This window comes from Pantherophis guttatus, chromosome 3 (genome assembly GCF_059756535.1).
Source record: "Pantherophis guttatus breed Tessera chromosome 3, ASM5975653v1, whole genome shotgun sequence".
NCBI classification, from domain to species: Eukaryota; Metazoa; Chordata; class Lepidosauria; order Squamata; family Colubridae; genus Pantherophis; species Pantherophis guttatus.
In genome coordinates, this window is record NC_142065.1 from 73,628,504 (window position 1) to 73,651,020 (window position 22,517).

The following is a 22,517-nucleotide window of genomic DNA, read 5'->3' on the forward strand; positions in this document are numbered from 1 at the left end:
CTCGCGTGTCCCCTTAAGGAGAGAGTTTTTATCCGGGCCGTCTTGTCCAAGGCCCGGCCTGCTCTTGTCCAGCCTCGTCTTCTCGCTCGCCTCTAGAAAGGAGCGCTGAACAACGCAAAGATGCTGAAATATTCGCGCCGTCCTCCTCTCTGGCTTTCGCTTGCGCTCAGCGGCAGATGATCCGCTGGAGGTCCGGGTGGAATGGAGGAAAAAAAGAGGGGGGGAGAGGACCGTGGTGGGTAATCCAGCGTTAACCTGCTCCTTCCCCTTTATTAAAAAAAAAAAAATCCAAACGGCAGAAAAAGGCGCTCCCCAGAGCGACTCTTTTGGCTTGGTGGCGATAGCGATCTGGCCGTGGCTGGAAGGCGGGTTTTACGCCAGGAGGTGAGGCTCCAGCAGCCAGCCAAGAGGCGCGCTCCATCTTTGCAGGGTCCACCCCCTTGAAAGCAAAACTTTTTTTTCTGCCAGGGTCTGACCTCAGTGAAGGCGAGCAGAGCGCTTAGGAAGAGGGCTGGCGGGAAACGGCGAGGATCCCAAGTCCGGGAAGAGGAGGAGGAAGAGGAGGAGGAGGAGGAGGAGATCGGGAGGCTCGGGCGCTCCTTTTCGGCCCGGTGGACTTCGGAGAGGCTTTTTCCGTGCGGGGGGAGGGGGTCTGCGAGGAGCGCTCCCAGCCCTGGGCCATGTATTGGAAGAGCAGCCAGATGTTTGTGTGTAAACTGGAGAAGGACGTGCCAGCGCTTCGCCTCGCGACGGAGAAGGTGAGCCGGGAGTTTTCTAAAGCAGCTCGCCTTCCTGCTCTGAGCTCTCTATGAACCGAAGCGGATTCGAATTTGCCTTGCCTTTTTTTTTCCCCCGGCCCACCTGCAATAGGCCCTTTGCTCCGGAGTAATTTCGTGTCTTTCAGTGAAACCACTTGGGCTGGTTGATCGCGGGGTTAGCAAAAGCTTCTCTCCCTTCCCGGTTCTTTTCCTGCGCTGGGCGACTTTCGTCTGGTGGATGCGTTTTCTTCCTCCGATTCCAAAATATCTGAAAGCAAACTTAGCACGGTCTGACCTGACGCCAAATCAGTGGCCCCAGCTGCAAAGGAGATTCAAGGAGAGGATAAACTACAGTTTTGCCTGTATTTATTTTTTCCCCCTAATCTGACTTTTCAGTTAAATAGGAAACGTTAGTACGAAACATCTGCGGGAGGAAATCTAAATTAATCGAATATTTAGGCTAGAGGATTGGCGCCGCTTCAGCCACTTACTCTGGAGTAGTCCCTTGACTTTAAGCCTTCGTGTGGCTTGAGGATTGTTTCCTGGCTTCGAACTATTTAAGGTAATACATTCTAACCAGCAGACTACCTTGGTTGTTGTTGTTTTTAAATTTTATTTTATTAACATACATTTCCCGGCAATCAACAAGCCAGAGCCAGAATCCTAAAGTCATTATTTTGTCTTCTATGGGACTAATCCGGGGTAAGTGATATATCGCAGACCGTCTTAATTTTTTTCCCCATAGTTTTTTTTTTCTTCTTCATTTAGGACTTGTATCAGCTAATTGAAATTTTCATTTCAACCCGGAGTCAATTGGTTAAAGACACAGCGACTCGCTTTAATTTGGCCAGACTGACGCCAGATCAATTGAACCCCATATTCCATTTCTGGGAAAGAAACACCAAGCGATCGCGGGGTTGCGGGTTGATGGCTGTCCTGCATTCTTCCATCGGGGTCCTCCTGCCCGAAGAGCCAAAGCAGGGAACACGGGGAGGGGGGGTGAGATTTGGCTCCGGCCTTTACTCTCTGACACGTGGAGACCCGTTTCCCTTTTTATTTAAAGGGCCTTTTTATTTAAAACAAAAAACAAAACCCCTGAAAGAGTGCCAACTCAGTTGTTAGGTGCCAGGCAAGTTCTAGGAGAGGGACCAAGGCGGGGAAGAACTCGCCCAGGGCCAGTTCGGTCTTCGCCGTGGCAATTTCACCTCGGTGGTCCCAAAGATTTTTTTTTTCTTTCCCAAAATTGCAATTGAACTTTTTTTTTCTTTGAGAACTGCAGAAGCTTCTTGAATGAGAAGCGAAACGTTTTCAATGAAAGAAAAAAACCACCCAAGAAAGTCCAGTTAGTTGCCTTGGTGGGCGAAGCACTTTTGGGACAACCGGCCTGGACGATTGAGAATCTCCGTAAGACAAATTCGCCTTGGTGGGTCTTTCCAGACTGGAGACGGCTAAACTCGGCTCCCTCAGTCGTCTGCGGCCGAGGCTGCCTGAGCTCTGTCTCTTTAACGGCTCTGGTAGGGTCAGGAGGCAACTCCTCCGAGTGAGGCGACCCTGAGGTAATTGAGACTGATTCGAAGAAGCTGATAAGAGAGCGAGGGCTGGGGCGGCTTTGTTCGGCCCCCGAGCGGGGTTGCTGAGGGAGGTCGAAAGAGCCCAGCCGCCTCGCCGTGTCAAGCCTTCTTATGTATGCCCCCTCCCTCCAGTTGACCCAAGGACCAATTGTTTTTAATGACGCCTCAATTAAATTCAGCTGGCTTCTGGTTTCAAGGCTTCTCCTTTTCATGGGACTCTCCATTTTCCCGTCAGTTGTGTGTGTGTGTGGTGTGTGTGTTATAATTTCTCGAGTCGAGTGGTTCCCTCGGCCTATTAACTCCTCCCGGAGAGTTTTAAGTGGCAATTTACAACCTCCGAAGGCCAGAGCTGGAAGTGGTGGGCGACTTCTTAATTGCAGCGAGCCGCTCGAGCGCTAAGCAAGCTGAGGCATTTTCATTCAAATCGAGGCCGGCTCTGGCAGCCGGGCCGGCTTTTGGGGAGGCTGCTGCTGCTGCTGCTGCACTTAGCGCTCGAAGGTTTGACTTGCGGGGGGGTCGGCGTCGCCCTCTAATTGCCCTTGTTTAACTTTCTTTGGTGGGAGGCCGACAGCCCCGCTTCCTTCCCTCTCCTCCTCCTCCTCCTCCTCACAGGCACACTGAGGAAACCTCGCCTCAGGGTTCTCGGCGCTCTCGGAGAGGCGCTAAGGCGGTCTGGTCTCTCTTTTGCAGTTCCCGAAGCTCATGGCTGAGGAGAGCGAGCGAGGGGCAGCCGCTGCCGCAGTGACTGGAAGGAGGCGGAAAAGCGTCGGAGACACAGGGCTGGTAAGAGGGACTCGCGCCGTAACCCCCTGACGAAACGGAAGAGAGAGAGAGAGGACTATTTGGGGAGGCGTCCTTGGAACTTGCCAAAGGCCTTCAAGTGGGTTGAAACACGTGAAAGGGAGGGGGGGATTGTATCGGTTGGCTGGAACTTTCCTGGAGGGACAGCTGGCCCCAGAAGCGCCCTCACAGCGCTTGAACGTGGCAGGCAGGCACGAGGCGGAGGGCTGTGCCAAAAGGTCACTGCCGGCGGCTCCCCGGGTTCCAATTCCCGCCTTGATTTGGCGAGGGAGCTGATTGGGCGAATGCAGGCGCGAGCGACCCCCTTCTTTGCTTTCCGGAGGGAACGGGGCGGCGGCGGCGGCTCTGAGCCCGAACTTGTGAGGAGGGTCCCCAAAGAAACGAGGTTTCGGGAGTAAGAAGACGCCAAGGGGAGAGAGGGCGGGAAAAGGCGGCCTCGCAAGCCGAGGTGATTGGGAGTTGTAGCACGCGGCGTTGATTCTCCTCAGCCGGCGGTGCCTCGATTGCCTCAGCCTGTCCTCGGGGCTCGTCACAGCCGCCTGACTTAACCCTAACGGGTTTTTACACGCTTGGAGATTGTCCTTGTTGTTGGCTTGAGATGGAGCGCATTGCCTTGAAGGGGTGGTTTAAGATGAGATGAAAGTAGCGGCAAGGGGAAAAAAAAAAAACCCCGTCGCCAATCACGTCCCAAAATATACTTTTTTTTCCGAGAGGCAACTTGGACTTTCTAGTGGTTTTTTTTTTTCTTTGAAGACGTTTCGCTTCTCATCCAAGAAGCTTCTTCGATTCTTGGATGAGAAGCGAAACGTCTTCAAAGAAAAAACAAAGGCAGTCCAAGTTGCCTCTTGAGGAACTGGGGGGAAAAAACTCCTTTGGGACAAAAAGAATGACCTGGGTGGCTAAGAATCTCCATAGACAATGCCGCCAATCGGGCTTGTGTCGTAGTAGTAGATCTGAGCCGGGAAAGGCTTCGAAAGAGCCTTTGCCCCATTACTCGGATTGAATGGGCTCTGGAGGGGGGCGGGGGAAGGAACAGAGTCTCGCTGTTGACAGACCTGTGCTTGTGTCTCTGTGACAGGTGAGTCCAGAGGTGGTGGCTGATGAGGATTCTTGCTCTTCTTCCACCCCGCTGTCGCCCTCCTCTTCGCCCCGTTCCCTGGCTTCTGGCTCAGGCAGCTGCGGGTCCAGCAAATGCATCTGTAATAGTTGTGGTCTAGAGATTGTGGACAAGTACCTACTGAAGGTGAGCAAACACTGGGTCTGTGAATGAGAAGGATTTAGCAGAGTTGCCAGTTGGCATGGCAGTAATTTTCTGGAAGGGGAGCTGCAGCATAAGCTAAATAAACTTCTCTGTCTGGGAGAAGAAATGGCTTAAGACTGGAACAGAAACAGCCTTTTAGAATATTGCTTATCTTATCTGCAAGAATAGTGGGAATGGGGAGAGCTACCCTTACTTTCTGTAGCTGAATAAAGATTGCAGACTATTGTGACTCTTCCTGGTGGATACATTTGTTGACTTTAAAGACTCTTCAATAGCGTTGTTGCAACCTATAGCAGTTGTTTGTTGTACAGAAGAAAAGATTGTAGAATAAATACAACTTTGGAAAGAAAAAAGTATTGCTGAAATAATTCCCTTTCATTATAATAGATAAGCAGTGGCAAGTTATCACAAAGAGAAACTTAGTTTTCAAATACTTTGTAATTATAAAATATCTTTGGGATTAATTTGAAAAAATAGCCCGGATGCCATCCCAAATATTTCCAAATCGTGCCTTCTGCTTTCTTTGTTTTAATGGATCACATCAGGTGAGCTTAATTCAGGTTGCTATCAACCAGACTTAATGTTTAAAGGAAATTAAATTCAACTGAATGTACCTCTATGAAACTTGGCAGAATATCATCTTCTTTGGCCTTTGAGAAATAACATAACACTCTTGAATTAATTTGCATATTTGGTCACTATTAATTCAGGAAAGTTAGGGCAGCGCAGTATTAAAAGGCAAACAATACTTTATGTTAATTTTAATATTTAAACGATGAATGGGTTCAGGGATAATATGCATTAAGATATAGTAAAGATTGTTGATTTTTAATTCACATGTTTGTTGTAAAACAGCATCTTCTCAGCACATTCTATAATTATAGGCACAGTGATTTTAAATATTTGTATATAGTAAATTTAAATGCAATTTATGAATGACTTATGGGTAAATGGGCAAGGATCTAATCTAAACTGCAGCCTGATTTTATTGTTAAAGGACGGTAGTTTTGATTTTATAGTTGACATATTGCTGCACTTGGCAATAGCTTCCTATAAATAATTCAACATTTCAGTCAGGCTAAATAAATATCTTTGTATGTATGTATGTATTTATGAAGTGTCACTTTCCAAGAATCAAATTGCTTTAATTGTCTGCTGATAAGGACCTAAGGCTAAAACAAGCTATTTTCATATTTTTCTTGCTTTTTAGCTCTATGGAGTTGTTGAGTAGAATATTTCCTCTCAAAACAAAAAAAAAACCCTGTTTCATTCCCTGCTGGACATCTTAGCCTAAGTCTTCAAACTAGACTTAGAACACCTTGGTATTAAATATTTATCCACAGTAAATGCTACATTTAAAAGCTTGCCAAAGGAACTGAAAAACAAATAGACTCAGACCACATTGATCATAGCTATGAGTTCTAAAAACGCATATGGACTCATTTTATTGAGATGACATCCAGTGAAATCATCCAATGATGTTAAGCCTGTGCTTGTGTCTGTTTTTTCTTTAAAAAACCATTGTCTTCCTAATAACTAATAAACAGTATATTCAGGAATAATTATTGCAGAAGTTTTTGTAATGTTCTCATTTACCCATAGTTTTAAAAAACTGAATTTGGGAAATACATGACAGGAGCTGATTTGCTGTAAACAAAAGAACAATTTATTATTGTTTAACTACAAACCAAACTTTCCTAATGTGTTGCATGCAATGCCAAAAGTTTAAAGCCAAAGTTCTGGAAATTATCAAACACATTGATGTTGGGTAAGGCAATTTTTGAAAACTGAAATGCAATTATAAACTTGTAAAAGAATACTAAATACATGAATGTTATTAACTTTCTCTGGCCCCTATATTTTTTTTATTTCTAAACTGCTAGCGGCATCAAAGAAATCTTAAGGTTTTTTTTTATTTCTTATGGGGTAATTGGTATTATTTAGCTATAAAACATCCAGTCCAGACATTCAGAAAATTGTATAACTATTATTTTCCAATTCTTAGTGTTGTAACTTTAAACTATTGTACTATAACATATCACAACATAACATATCAAAAAAAAATATTTGTCTAGTTAACAGTCAATTCTACAACATTAATGCTAATTTTAATTTGTTTTCATATTCAGGCAATATTATTTATTTATATATTGATATTATTTTACCAAACCTGAGTGTAGTATGCTGACATTTTAATTTAAGCTCAAAGGCACTTCAGAAATTCAATTCTAAGAAATCATACAGTGTGGGTCGAAAAAATAATTTTTGCTTATTGAAAGTATAGCATTACTGACAAACCATTCACATAACATCTTACTAAGGCCAATTTTATTATCTTTGTCAGTCCAAAGAAAGTAGATTTATCTTACACTTACATCAAACTGTATGTTAATATTCATAAAATGTATAGTTTTGACTGCAAAAATAGCTCTCATTTTCAAAAAAAGATGTCACAGGAGAACTAGAATGCACCTATTAATCATGTTCTGAACTTCGTGTCATAAATTAAGAATGTCTTAAAAGTAATGATAGAGGAAAAACCCTCTTATATTCTCTTAATACATGTCTAAATGTGCTAAAATTTGGTTCGTTTCAATTATATGAAACATGCTTCCGACCTCTATGGTCTATCGTAACTTCCTTATCCAGGATTAGACACTGCAATTCTATACGTGCCTATTCAGATATATGAATTTACTTTTCTACATGAAAAGATACAAAAATTGCATGTCTCTACAGGAACATATTTCAGCATATTGTCTGATGTAGTGGGACAATTCAAGACGTGAGGTATCAATGGTAAATTTCACCAAGTGGCAATTGCCATAGTTGTTACACTTAGTTTGTGAATTAGAGGTTCATGCTGACATAATTTTACATGATACTATTTTGAATTAAGTGTGTCTGTAATCTTATTAGCCACTTCACTCCTACTACAATTATTAAATAATTTAATATTTTATTAAAATTTATTATTATTAAAATAATTTGTACATAATTTGTACATATGTCTATGTTCAAAACTCAACAAGCCAGAAACAGGTCAAGGAACTCATTGTTCTCAACAGAATCACAACGTCAGGAACTCAGCTTTATCTTTTCAAATATGTGCAATATTAGAACCTTTTTTAAAATCATTTTACACTGTTAACTCTTATAAATTACCCAAATAAGTGATGTCAGATTTCAATTTTCTTTTTCCTTCCTAGGTAAATGATATGTGCTGGCATGTACGCTGTCTTTCCTGCAGTGTATGCAGGACCTCTTTAGGAAGGCATACCAGTTGCTATATCAAAGACAAAGACATTTTCTGCAAACTAGATTATTTCAGGTATACTGTGCAACTCAAGTACATTTTATTATTTTGAAACAGCAAATGTAAATCTGTGGACTGTTTTTTTCTGTGTAAAGATGCATGTTCAATTTGCTTTGGATGGAATATTATCTGAAGACACAAAATGTATAGTATAGCTTTACTTTCAGTTTAAAAGATTCTCCTAGAAACAAACTATTTATATAGAGAGGCAAAGTTTACTTTGCATCTTGCTAGATTAGTTTAGATTTAGATTTCAGATTTAGTCTAAACATTAATTTAGATTTAGATTTCTTTACACAGTGAGTTTTCTCCCAGACTTTTGGTTTAATCATGTAATGGTAGCAGCAGCCATATTGTAGGGTGCTATTTGACCTGGTAATTTTGTGATGCTGGGTGTAGTAGGATTTTGCATACCCCTATTGGTTGTAGCTAAGTACGTTTTATCTAGTTTTGGTCAAAATATTACTCAAGAACTGTGGTTTTTATACTGTGAGGAGGAATTTGAAGCTTGAAGAGTACTAGGGAACATAGTACAAGCATGAACAATTCATGCCACTGCTGGCCAACCACTACTCTCATTTGGGCACTAAAATAGAATTGTTTTTGTTTTGTTCAGATAATTGTAAGCTTTTATTTACTGTGGGTTTGTCAAGCCCATTAATATTGATGGCAATGTACAACTATATAATCCTTGGCCACTCTATAAACTTGGTGGAATATGGGGGTTACAGGTAATTATTTTGAATATATTATATTTAAAAGGAAGGTGTAAAAGTACATGCTGAAAAGTAATTGCTAATGTTAAGCATATTATATTTGCTGTGGGTTTTTTTTTTTTTTAGCTAATTACTAAAATTCCAGGTGCTTTTTAAAATCCTTGTATTGTGTATGGTAACTTTAATATTCAATGAACTAGAAATCTGGAATCCTACTTTGTCCTAATGGGAATGATATGTTGGCCCCACTCCCCCTTGCATACCTCAAAATGTGTATGCCAGAATATGTGATCAGAGGCCGGAATATTTGTTTTGCCCTCAGTGTGGTAGTTGATTAGTTTTCTTACTGAAATCAGAATGGATGAAGTGCTTAATGTTACTGGGTCACATATCTGGTCCTGATGAAAACATTATTTTATTTCTCTTTTACCCATTAGATGGAACATAAAAATTGCCCAATAGTATTATTATTTGCTTGGGGTGATACATAATTAGAAAAACACATTTGTCAATAGAAGAGAATATTTGTAGTGCACGGTTGAACTCTAGTGTCCTTCTGTCTGAGCTTGGTTGTCTTCTTCAAGACATTTCATTACCTAACTGGGTAACATTAGCAGTGCTACAAGGGCCACTTGTATATAAATATAGAGCAAAACTCCCTCCCTTCTAGCACTGCTGATGTTACCTAGGTTGGTAATGAAACCTCTACAAGAAAACAAGCTCAGAGAGCACCAAGGACCCTACAAACACAATTATCTTGGATGATTTTTTTTCTATTTGACAGTAGGTTCAAGTTTAAAAAAAAAAGTTTAAAGTTCCTAAGATGTTTTCTGTTCAGTCTTACTGTCTTCTTCCTATCTGCATCTGTTTACCTTCACAAAGTGCAGTTACTTTCTCTAGCACTAAAGTATTTCTAGTTCACTGTCTCCACAATGGGGAAGTAACTATTCCTGCATTCTCTTCAGAGCATTCATACCAACTAAGATACATCACTGAAGTACTTTACTGCTAGAGTAAACTACTGCTATTTGAAAGAGTAAGTGAAAATGTAGCATTTAATTACTAAGGGTTTGGGATTTATGACCGCAGCATAAACCTGCACTTTTCATTTTACATAAACAAATGAGAAACTCGTTTTAGTTATACTTGACCAACATTTTTTAATCCAAATATGTAAGTATAGGTGGCCTGCATTATTTATTATAATTATTTGTGAAACCTTAATTTTCAAATCTGAGGTTTGGAAAATTTTAGTAAACTTCTAAAGATGTTTTGGGCATTGATTTTTTGGCAGGTTTAGTGGTGCTGTTGCACACTCTATCATACGTTTCTTAACATTCTCAGTTTATTTTTCTTTCAGTTGATAGCAATAGAGTGAGTGAATATTGTCAAAATATTTAAACAAGTGTTTCTATATATGAAATCTCTATCATCTCACTTAGCAGAAACCATCTATTTGGATTACTGCAAAACACTCTTGTGTGGAGCTGCCCTTGAAAATTGTTCATAAATTATAGGTTATGAGGAAATTAAATAGGCTATGGAAAGCATATCATATCTCTTTTTAAAAGCCAAATGATTCTGAGATATTGATCATTTTTAATATATATATATATATTAAATATATATATATATATATCTTTTTTTCCTTTTACTCATAATTGAGTCATCCGATTGGGATTAGAATGGAGGTAGATATTGATTTTACTGTGGTCTTCATCCAAACTGGAGGCTCTCTTTCAACAATTTTAATAAAGAGAAAGATACAATTTTCTATGAAAATAGGGCTCTTGCATTTTCAGCAATGGGCAAAGATGAAATGCCCTACTCTTCCTTTTATTAAGACACAAATATGTGACTTAATATGGTATGATAAAACAGTAGTAACTATTGTTCTATTGCTCTTTGATGCCCATGCCATTAATTTCCCATAGATTCCAGTATATAAATATAATGTATTTAATCCAGTGGTGAAATACAATCTTTTTTTACTACTGGTTCTGTGGCCGTGGCTTGGTGGGCATGGTGTGGCTTGGTGGGCGTGGCAGGGAAGGATACTGCAAAATCTCCATTCCCATCCCATTACAGGGGAAGGATACTGCAAAATCCCCATTCCCTCCCCACTCCTGGCAGAAGGATATTGCAAAATCTCCATTCCCACCCTACTCTGGGGCCAGGCAGAGGTGGCATTTGCCGGTTCTCTGAACTACTCAAAATTTCCACTGCCGGTTCTCCGAGCTGCTCAAAATTTCCGCTACCGGTTCTCCAGAACCTGTCAGAATCTGCTGGATTTCACCCCTGATTTAATCTATATCCAGTATTGTGTGCCTGAAGAGCATTTCTGATGGTATACTCCATAATCTGAAATCAAGAAAGAATCTACTGTTTGCCTAAATCTTGACCAAATTTGCGAAGCATTTACTGGGGTTGGATGGTTAATTTTGGTTTTCACTGCTAGTGCTGAGTTCTAATATCTTACTTCCATCATTTTGTTGCTATTACAATTAAACCATTTTGTTTGGATTTTTAACAGTCCATTATTTTTGTTTTAAATATTGTGTGTACTCTCCCCCTGCTTTTAAATGATCATTTGAACACAAAATAGCATATTTGTTCAAAATAGCATGTCTCTTGACATTTGGGCTTTTAAAAAAACATGGAATTCAAAAGATTAAGGATTCTAGCTGACTGATGATACATTTCACAAAGAAACACAGTTGAAAAGGATTAGCAATTTCAACTACATCAAGGTAAAATCCAGTATAACCTCATGTATATAATATAACATTGGGGTTCCTGAATAACCCCGTTAGGTATTATGCTTAGGTATCTCCCTTATGGTTTTCTTCAGAAGCCCTGGAAGGCATAAAGGAATGACTTGTCAACAATACAAAAGCAATTTTTCTGTTGGTTGATAAAATGCAATAGAAATTAAACAATCCAAATTTGGGTTTTTATGAGGCCAATAGCATTTAATGTAAATTTCAGGCAAAATAATGTTACAGAATCAGGTTCATGACTTTTGTTTCATTCGTTCTTCCTCTTCTTCTGTAGACGGTACGGAACACGCTGTTCTCGCTGTGGTAGGCACATCCATTCTACTGACTGGGTTCGAAGAGCCAAGGGAAACGTGTATCATCTGGCCTGCTTTGCCTGTTTCTCCTGCAAAAGGCAGCTCTCCACAGGAGAGGAGTTTGCTTTGGTTGAAGAGAAAGTCCTCTGTAGGGTGCATTATGATTGCATGTTGGACAACTTGAAAAGAGAAGTTGAAAACGGTAAGTTTCCTTTTGTCCTAGGAAAGGCCTTTTCAGTTCTGGTCCCCAGAACAGAATTCATTCTTCTGGAGATGCAGATAGTTCCTTCTCCTCCAGCATTTTACAAACCAGTTTTCCACTGTCCTTTTACTGTTAATTAATTGGTGTGGGTATCCACGTAGGATAGCTCATAAAGCTTCTGTGTTCTTCCTTACGTCTATACTTTAAGATTCACATGCCATCCTGAATCTTAAAGTCAATTTTTGAACGCATTTTGAAAATCAATTTCTAGCTGGATAAGTTAATGTGTCATTGATAGTGTGGATACAGCATTAAGAGAAGTTGACTTTCAGTAGCTTTTAACCTGTCTGGAGAATTTTAATCATGATCAGGAATATGGCTGTGGTGAAAATTATCCTAAAACACTAGTTGTCAGAATACAGATTACCTGTATTTTTTATTTGTATTAAGCATTTTGGTGATAATATTCTGAGTGGTAAAAGGTGTTTTTAAAAAAAGACTTCACTAAAAATGTCAAAACAAGGCATAATAGGTTGTTTGGCATAATTAGATTTCAAAACATATTAACATTGACTGCCTTTTTAAGGAAACATATGCTCACTTCATTTCAATGTTTTCAATTGGGTAGATTTGGTTGTCAAAATTTAGCCAATGAGAAAAGTTGTGTCTATGAAACTAGATAGTAGTTATCTATATGAACATTGATTTTATTGGATTATTTACCTCTGCTAATTGCAAAATAAAACTAATTTTTACCTGCATGTTGTAATCTGTCTGGTAGCTCGTGAATTTATTTTTAGACATAGACTAGGTTTTTAATACAGATGTTACTCTGAAAAACAGCTTTAAATTATTTCGTTATTCTGAATAATTATGAAATATGTAAAATGTATATAAATATTCAAATTCCAGACTATCTGTTTCAAAATAGTAAATAATGGATATTTTCGTAGTTTAAGTATATTCTGAATACTAGAAGTTGATTATAAAGGAATATCTGTAAATAATAACTAACATCAGTGCTACAATTGGACTTCTTCTCTCTTTAATTTCAGGGAATGGTATTAGTGTAGAAGGTGCATTATTAACAGAGCAAGATGTTAATCATCCCAAACCAGCAAAAAGAGCTCGAACCAGTTTCACAGCAGATCAGCTGCAGGTAGAACCATTGAATCGTAGATTGCTATAATCAGAGCTATGGTGGGGAGCTGAGCATAGCCATGATGAAGAAGCATAACAATTGTACACGGTGCATAATTTTAAAAATTCTGTATAAATTAGTTGTTTATAAAGAAATTATACGCTCAATGGTATATGATTTCTCTTAATACTAAGGCACAGCATGTTCCTGGAATAAATTTGTAAGCTTTCGCTGTTTCGTATGAATTAGTTACTCTTCAAGCTTTTCAATTTCCCTCAAGGCAGTTAGTAATTCTGCAAAGTGGAAGCATAAATGCTGATCTATTTTGACTACTTGATGAATTTCATTAAATCAGACATTTGCAGGACTCCCATAATCGCAATAGGAGGTTAAATAGTTTCAGTTCTATGTAACATGAAGAAAGATACTAGGAACTGTGCAAGCGACAGATTTCCAAGGAACATACGCTTTTTCATATTTTTGATGCCATGTAAATGCAATAGCATGTGACAATCAAAAAACTGTTGTTCTTCACTCCAAGCAGAGTGTCATAGTTAAATGATGGGATTAATTTAGCATTGGCTGCTTAATTGTGTTCATAATATTGTAAACAAGTTGATATCTTTGTACTGTAGAATAGGTTACTCTATACAAGCCACAATTGCTGCAAAATAAGTGCAAAGGAAAATGTCTATGAACCAAATTTCTTCCTGTATTCAATTACTGCATTATTGCGTTATTTTGTTGTAAATAAACTGGAGACTTAATACATTTTAGCGTTCTTCTTAACTGCTTATTTAATTCTCTATTGCATTGGCCACCATAATGCTGTCATCCTTTTAGGAGTTTTCTTTAATTGTTGGTTTGCAATTAAAATAATAAAATTTGTTTTAATTGTTTAAGTCTAAGTGTTAGTGTTTCAGATATTAATTCTGATCTTGTAAATATACATACAGGTAGGATATTTACTTAACATTTAAATTAAATGTTTTTATTTTGATTAAAATTTAAACCCCACCTCTTTAAATAAGATGTGCACTGAAAATGGTTTACCATATATTTAGAACAAGATAAACTGCCGTCAAAATAACAAATATAAAATAAAAAAACACAAAATAACAATAACCAAGAATAAAGGAAGTGAAGAGACAAAAAAGGAGAATCTTAACTGAAAATTCTACAATTGGCAGAATTATTTCCAGTACATTATGTTTACTTTTCTTATGTGAAATTATATATTTTAGGATCTTATTTAGGGAACATAAGAAAGCTGACATACTAGTACAGGTAGTCCTCCACTTACAACACTTCATTTAGTGACTGTTCGAAGTTACAATGGTACTGGAAAAAATGACTTACGACCATTTTTCACAGTTACGACCTTTGCAGCATCCCCATGGTCACGTGATCAAAATTCAGACACTTGTTTCATATTTATGAGCGTTGCTGTTTCCCAGGGTCATGTGATCCCCTTTTGCAATTTTCTGATAAGCAAAGCCAATGGGGAAGCCAGATTCACTTAACACCCGTGTTACTAACTTAACAACTGCCATGATTTACTTCACAAATGTGGCAAGAAAAGTCATAAAATGGGGGCAAAACTCACTTAACAAAATTCTCCTGTAGCAACATAAATTCTGGGCTGAATTGTGGTCATAAGTCGAGGAATACCTTTAGTTCAGAAATCCTAGTGTATATCAGTTTGGAGAAAATCCAATCTATTATATCATATACATTTTAGACTATTTAGATGACTATCCCAGGCAACACTGTAGGGCAAAGTTTTAGCAAGAGCTCTGTGTTGTGATCTATTTACAGTTTACAGGTGGTCCTCGATGTACAATCACTTCTTTAGTGATTGTTCAAAGTTAAATGACACTATAAAAAGTGACTTATGAGCATTTTCCAGACCGTTATGGCATCCTTGTGGTCACATGATCAAAATTCAGATGCTTGGCAGCTGGTATTTAATTTATGATGGTTGCAGTGTCCCAACTCATTGTGATCACTTTTTGCAACCTTCTGACAAGCAAAGTCAATGGGGAAGCTGGATTCACTTAACAACTGTGTTACTAACTTAACAACTGCAGTGATTCACTTAACAACTTTGGCAAGAAAGGTCGTAAAATGGGGCAAAATTCACTTAACAAATATCTCGCTTAGCAAAAGAAATTCTGGGCTCAATTGTGGTCGTAAGTCGAGGACTACCTGTAATCAACTTTACCACCTGTCTTGTACATGCTACTGGCAAACTAAGACAGTATAAGAATTCCTGAGCTAACTATGAACAAAGAAATTAGGGAAGGGAAAATTTGGTATGTTTTGTGAAACAAATATGTGATTCTCATATTTTGACCTGATAAAATGCAAGTTGAAAGTAACATTTCATAAGATGAATGTGTTACATAGACATGATTAAAAGGCCTGATGATAAATTCCTTTTGTATGTATTTCAATGATAAATTAGGGTTAGGATTAGGGTTTATTTTGCTTTGATTTTTTTGAATTTTTTTAAGAATTCAGGTCAACTCTGCTCTAGTCCCTTGCTATGATTATAAGCCTTTAGTAAATCCATGCACTTTCACAGGCCTCCATGATAACAATAGAACTTTATTTGACCATTTGTAGTAAGTTTTTAGGTCATTCGGGCTATGAATAGGTATTAAGCCATATTACAATTATTTTGCAAGCTCTATTCCTCAATAGTACTTTTTGCTTCAAAAGTACTATTGAGGCTACAGCATGATTGATTATTTGTGCAGTTTTTGTCAGTATGTCATAAAACATGCTAATTTTTTTTTACAGGTAATGCAAGCACAGTTTGCTCAGGATAACAATCCAGATGCACAAACACTGCAAAAACTGGCAGAAAGAACAGGCTTGAGCAGGCGTGTGATACAAGTAACTATACTGCATATTTCACAAGTGTTGTGACCAAAGTTCTCCACTTTTATAAAGTTAAAAAAGCCCAGTATATTTTTAGTTAAAATAATTTTTAATAGCTTATAATATTTCAGAAACTTATTTTTCCAAGAGAAAAATATACAGTTAATGTTTCCTATTAAATATTTCCACATGGCTGAAGCAATATGATTTATAGTTATCAGCAATGCAAGTCATAGTTATAATGATTGTGTATGTAATCTTCTATAGAGCTTCTATAGGGTATGTATATTATTTATTTTTATTTATTTATTTTATTAAATTTTTATACCGCCTTTCTGCTGGACTCAGGGTGGTGAACAGCCAAGAATAAAAACATCACATACAAAATTTAAAATTTTTAAAAGAATTAAACAAATTTTGGCCCAATAAATTTAAAACACCCCAACTAAAATCAATTTACAGTTAAAAATATCTAAAAATATCTAAGGGGGGGATTATGCCAGCCCAGCTTGATGAAATAAAAAAGTTTTAAGGGCACGGTGAAAAGCATGGAGATCTGGTATCCTACGTATCTCTGGGGGCAGGTCGTTCCAGAGGGCAAGTGCTGCCACAGAGAAGGCACTCCCCCTGGGGGTCGCCAGCCGACATTGTCTGGCCGACAGCACCCTGAAGAGTCCCTCTCTGTGGAAGCGTACTGGCCGGTGGGAGGCTATCGGTGGCAGAAGGTGGTCCCGTAAGTACCCAGGCCCTAAGCCATGAAGCACTTTAAAGGTGGTAACCAACACCTTGAAGTGCACCCGGAAGACCACCGGAAGCCAATGCAGCTCGCGCAGGAGGGATGTCACATGGGAGCGCCCCATCGTTCCCATAATCCCCCGCGCGGCCGCATTCTGCACCAGTTGGAGCCTCTGGGTACTCCTCGCCCCATGTAGAGAGCATTACAGTAGTCATTACAGTATATATGACTAGAGAGAAAAAATATGAGATTTTATGAACTGGATTCTATCTGGATGACACAATGCAAAAATTGCAACTAATAACTATGTTTTTAATTCATCTGTTTAGCATGAAAATAAAAGTCTAACAACTAACCAAATTCTTGGGGTTTTTTGTTTCATTTCCAGGTATGGTTTCAAAATTGTAGAGCACGCCATAAGAAACACGTTAGCCCCAACCACTCATCCACTGCTCCTGTTTCAACAGTCCAAACTTCTAGGCTTTCACCACCAATGTTAGAAGAAATGGCATATTCAGCATATGTGCCACAAGATGGGACAATGTTAACAGCTCTCCATAGTTACATGGATGGTAGGTACAGTGGCTTGCTATAACTACTCTGTGGACTTGAGAAGATTGGGTGAAATGAATCCTTTAGCTCAGGGTTGGGCACCATGCAACCCATAGGCTGCCAATTCTGCCTTTATTTTGTGTCCAATATCATATTTGTGAGAAACCCTAGCTTTTCCAGGGAGTTGTTTAAAAAAAATTAAAAACTCCATGACCTACTGTTGCAGAGAGACATTTGAGATGAGAGTAGCAATGTCTGCTATCGGCTCAGAAGGAAACGGGAGCTTTACATATAATATTTCTCCTCAGAATAAATGCTTTAAAGTGTGCTACTAATTTATTATTTCACTTTGTTAAAGGAGTTGATTCTGAGGCTTCTTGCATTTGTTGAAATTGCATGGAAAGAATGGAATTATGTGTAATTAATATGGTTCTATCCATTTGCAATATAGAATCACAGGCATAAGTTCAGTGTAAAGAACTATTCTCCCCACCCACTAGTGGAATTCTAAATCCTAGACTTAAAATATGATAGCATCATTTCCTACATACCTTCTTGAATTTTTCATATTACTTTTCCAAAGATTCCTTTCAGGTTTGCAGTATACAATGTTTGCCCTTATTCTTATAGTTATCTATCAATATGGGGGATACAAGAATTCTTCAAAGAAAAGCGAGATAATTCGCAGGCAAGATTATTTTTTTTTAAATAATAGTTGGATGATTGATAATGAGGTTGCTCTCCCCATGACCTTTCACAGACCTTCATGATAACAGTAGAACTTTATTTGACCATTTCTAGTAGGTTTTTAGGTCACGGGAGCTATGAGTAGGTATTAAGCCATATTACAATTATTTTGCAAGCTCTATTCCCAAAGTGTATTTGGGATTATATTCAACTCTAGCTCTGGATTTGTCCATAGCTAGAACTCTTTTTTCTTCTTCAATACAATGAGATTGGGATTTTCTTCTCCAGTATATCCTTTTGTGAATTAAGGAAATAATGAAATGTTTAAGCACCACATTCCACCTATCACACCATTTGAATATCACATTTTAAAGGAGTAAAGGAATATAGTCCAACCCCTTCCCCAAATGTTAAAAGGTATTATTTACATAGCACTTAAAACACAGACATACACTTCATAATCAAATTGTTCATGTAGATGAAAGAAATATATATATTAAGGTACATTGACCTTATTCTAGGCATATTTTGATACCCACTGTTGATTAAAAAGAACACCTAGCTCTAACAAAAGCTGTGGCTTCTCCTTTTAGCTGAAATAGCTATCATCATTTAAAGTACTCTATATATTTATGATGAAAATTTTCTTAGTTGTAGATGTGCTCAGCAAGACATTAAATGAAGTTGCAATAAAATTCCTTCCCTGCAACTTGCAGAACTACAGATATAAACACAGTTCATTTGGGAGAAGCAGGCATCACCAAGGGTATGAACATCTGGAAGGCACTGTCTTTCTAGACATGGACTTTTTCACAAGCTGTGAAATGGGTACAGCTTGTTAGTATCCCAGCCATATCAATACAATTGGGTTTTTTTTATTCACAAGTAATATTTTTGTACTTCCAGCCAGGCTGATCAAAAATCTTTCTATTTTTGTAGCTCATTCACCTTCTGCTCTTGGACTCCAGTCTTTGCTAACCCATTCACTGACACAACTGCCAATAAATCACATCTGATTTATTTATTTCAGGGACATGAGATTAAGGAGATACATTCTGAGTCACCTATTGTACTCTGTCATTGAAAATCAATTTAATCTTAAATAGCATCCAAAGTGTTTTGAAGACCATTTAGTTGCCCAAGTATGTAAGTATAGATGGCTTGCAGGACACTTTTATGGCTTTCTCCATAAATACTGTATGTTTACAAACTTTATTGAAGAGAAACATCTTTTTTTTTGTATTGTCTGGAAGTAGTCCATTCTAGCTATGTGTTTGTTAATTTATTTATCATCAAAAGAGCACTTTGCCTAAAAGACAGGACTGACAATTGTGCAAAATGTTTACAATTCTTTGTGAAATTATAGTTCATCATTAGTTTGTATCTGTAAGTTATTGTTATTAAAGTATTACTTGTATTTGAGTTACATGCAGCCTATACTTCAAAGCTTATGTCCACAAATTGGCAAAATTTCAATTGCCAGCATTCTCCAATTGACCTAAATAAAGCCTTCTGTTGTAGCATGCCAAACAAATATGGCAATGTGTTAATGGTATAATTGTGGTTTTTTTAAAAATAAAAAACAGCATGATTTTACTAGTTGTAAAGATATAAGCAGAAAGCAGACTCTGTAACTGTTGAATCTGGAAATCTCTAAATTAGAGGATAATGACAACTTGATGTGAAATAATTTAAATGTAGATAGACATTGAACATTAATGATGCACATTACAAAAAGAAAATGCACTATTAAGCTATTTTACACTTTCCTATTTTTCTGGTTTGGCTTTCTCCAGGATATATTCTATCTACCAAAGTTTCTGAGTTATGTACCATAGTTACTGTATATGTATATGTATTTATATTTATATTTATAATATTTTTAATACTCCAAGGCAATCCTTAAATATCCCAAAGTTTTTTAATCAGTGGCCTAGTAGTAGTGAACATAAAAGTTTAACCAATACATCTATTCCATCTGAATTCAGCTTCAGGTATACATATAGACATCCATATCTCTTGCAGTTATTTTGGTAAATATATTTATAAATCAAATTCAGTGATCTCTAGGACTGTGCATTCAGAGAGAAAATATGCTTTGAAGCATGCATATTCTATTTTTTGGCTTTCAAGGAGTTATGTCTATCGATCATTAATCATAATTTTTGTCATGTAACATCTGTCATTCTTGGGGTACTGTTATTTCTAAGGCTTTCTTGAGAACCCTATAATTACAGTGTTCAGAAAATTTAGCTCAAACTCCATACTCAACATACAATTGCAACTAAGCAATGGCTTTATTGCAATCAAGATCTTTGATTGCTGATCATGATTCTCTAGATTCAATTCCTATGCAAATAACAGCACCAATATCAAACCAAGTAATACATCCAGATATTTTAAATAATATTTTATGTGAAACCTGATTAAATTTATTGATTTTTATCATCAACAATGCTGATCCTGAGTTTTTAAATACAAATGATGGTACTGGTTGCCTCTCTACTCCCTAAAAGGAGTTGTTATAATTAATATAGGATGTATCTCTATGATACATATATATTTCCATATTTATTAACTGAGCAACAGTTGTATGACAGCTTCGAGGACCCAGCATATGCAGGAAACCAAACATTGGAAATATCAAGAGTTTTTACTTACTTTTTTACACAAATTCAAATGATTTAATGTGGAAAGCATGTGTAAGGGTAGTGTCTTTAAAAATACAATATATTTAACAATTTTGTAAGAAAAATGGATTTACATATATGGAGTCCATATGCTTCTAGAAAGGAGTTTTCAGATTTAGATGAAATCTAAAGATGTCTGTTTTTATTTTTTTTTATTTTTTTTTATTTTATTGAATTTATATAATTTAATCAGTAATTTAATATAAATTGAATTTATATAATCTAATCAGTAATTTAATAATTACTGATAGTATAATGGAGTTTGTATTGTAAATAGTCTTATGTGTTTTAAAATTTTAACAATGATGAGTCCAATCTTTTCACCTGTTACTTTAGAATTGCTCCACAGCTGCTGCATTTCACATTGCTGTTCCTTGTGTTTTGACATGCAGTACTTCATTGGATTGAATAGATAGAAATAAGATATGATTAACTTCTATTATATATCTATGTTCAAAAAATGTTCTGCTTTTTGGTCAGCCCATCTCTTAATGGGTGTTATATGTATGTCATGCTTGCTCGTAATTTAGGCAAATTATGAAGTCAGGGGAGAAAAAACACGGTTTCCCAAAGGGTAAACTAGCAAACCTCTCACGCTATGCACCTCCAGAGTTGCATAGTGGCCAAAATGAAGCAATGTGAGCGTGAGAAGTAGATTCAGGGAGTTTGCATCTATAAATTTGGCAGCTTTATATGATAGACAGAGCCAAACCCCTTACCATATAATGAAACACATCCAAGGCCCAGAATTATAAAGAGGTGGTCCATAGATTTATATGACAAAGACAAATATTGCATGACATCAGCAAATTCATTAGCTTTCCAGTTTCTCAAGGTGGTCCTCGACTTACTACCACAGTTGAGTTTCAAATTTATGTGAGACATTTGTTAACTCAGTTTTGCCCCATTTTATGACCTTTGCTTGTCAGAAGGTTACAAAAGGTGATCGCATGACCCTGGGACACTGCAACCATCATAAATATGAGACAGTTGCCAAGCATCTGAATTCTGATCATGTGACTATGGGAATACTGCCCATATGGTCATAAGTATGAAAAACAACCATAGGTCACTTTTTTCAGTGCTTGAATGGTCACTAAATGAACTGTTGTAAATTGAGGACTTCCTATATCCTGTCAGGTGGCATGTACCTGCAGTAAACTGGTCTATTGGTTAAGGCATTAAGTTAGAAAGCCAGAGACCATGAGTTCAAGTCCTGTCTTAACCATGAAAACCAGCTGGGTGACTTTAAATCAGTCACCATCTCTCAGCCCAACTTACCTCACAGGGTTGTTGTTTTGGAAAATGAAGGAAGAAGGAGTTATTTGTAAAAATAATAAAGGCAGGATACAAATAAACATAATAACATATTGAACTGTTTACAATAGAATAGCATCAGAATACCCACCATTCATTGTGTTAAAATGACTAATTATAATTAGAGGTGATAAATCTCAATTATGCTTTTTTAAAATACATTTATTTCTAAGACGCTGTGTCCCTCTTAATGTCAGAGAACACCAGGGAATTTCAACTATACAAGTTTTTAAAACACAGCACATACATCCTTCCCATCAATTAGAGCAAATTTCGAATTCTTCTGGGTGCAAATAGATGTAAGGCATCAGCATTAATACTGATGAAGCTCTGATAGAGCTGCTACCTTAAGCATGACTTGTCCTGTTTACTGTTTTTTTAAGTGGTCACCCGTGTTGCTGTCTGGGTTTTTTCCAAAGGCAAGAGTCTACGATCACTGGACTTAAGGCAGCTGCTCTTTTCTTCTGCCCCCAGTGGTTCCCAGTTCAAGTGGAAGCAGGTGTGTCCATCTCCATTCAAATGCAAACATTTTCAGATGTTGCCTGCTAACCCAAGTACAGTACATAGAAACTCTGGGAGATTTGCTTTAAAATATTTTGTGTGATAGAACAAAAGTAAGAGGTGAAACTATAAAAAGGCTGGTGATTTTGTAGCTCATTGGCATGTTTAATTTGGGAGTGGATTTAGTAAGGAGGTGATCTGCGGTGGCAATGCCACATAGGCATGTAATTTGCATGGTCTCTAGCCCGTACCCCATTTCTCTATATTTTAAAACAATTGGTGCATGAAAGAAAAAAATGGAGTGTTTCT

General features: G+C 37.6%; 1 protein-coding gene across 2 annotated transcripts; it reads left to right on the plus strand.

Annotated features, from left to right (window-relative positions):
* Nucleotides 1-473: 473 nt before the first annotated feature.
* LHX8 (LIM homeobox 8) lies at nucleotides 474-19,234 on the plus strand. Of its 2 annotated transcripts, none has more exons than XM_087889829.1 (8): nucleotides 474-758; nucleotides 3,020-3,112; nucleotides 4,209-4,373; nucleotides 7,601-7,722; nucleotides 11,478-11,698; nucleotides 12,754-12,857; nucleotides 15,645-15,740; nucleotides 16,850-19,234. In XM_087889829.1, exons 1-8 carry the CDS (start codon nucleotides 681-683, stop codon nucleotides 17,054-17,056), a joined length of 1,086 nt encoding a protein of 361 aa, XP_087745955.1. In that variant the 5' UTR covers nucleotides 474-680; the 3' UTR covers nucleotides 17,057-19,234. The 2 variants fall into 2 exon arrangements, with proteins under 2 accessions (XP_087745955.1, XP_087745956.1); XM_087889830.1 differs by having other exon boundaries at nucleotides 480-1,320.
* Nucleotides 19,235-22,517: the final 3,283 nt, after the last annotated feature.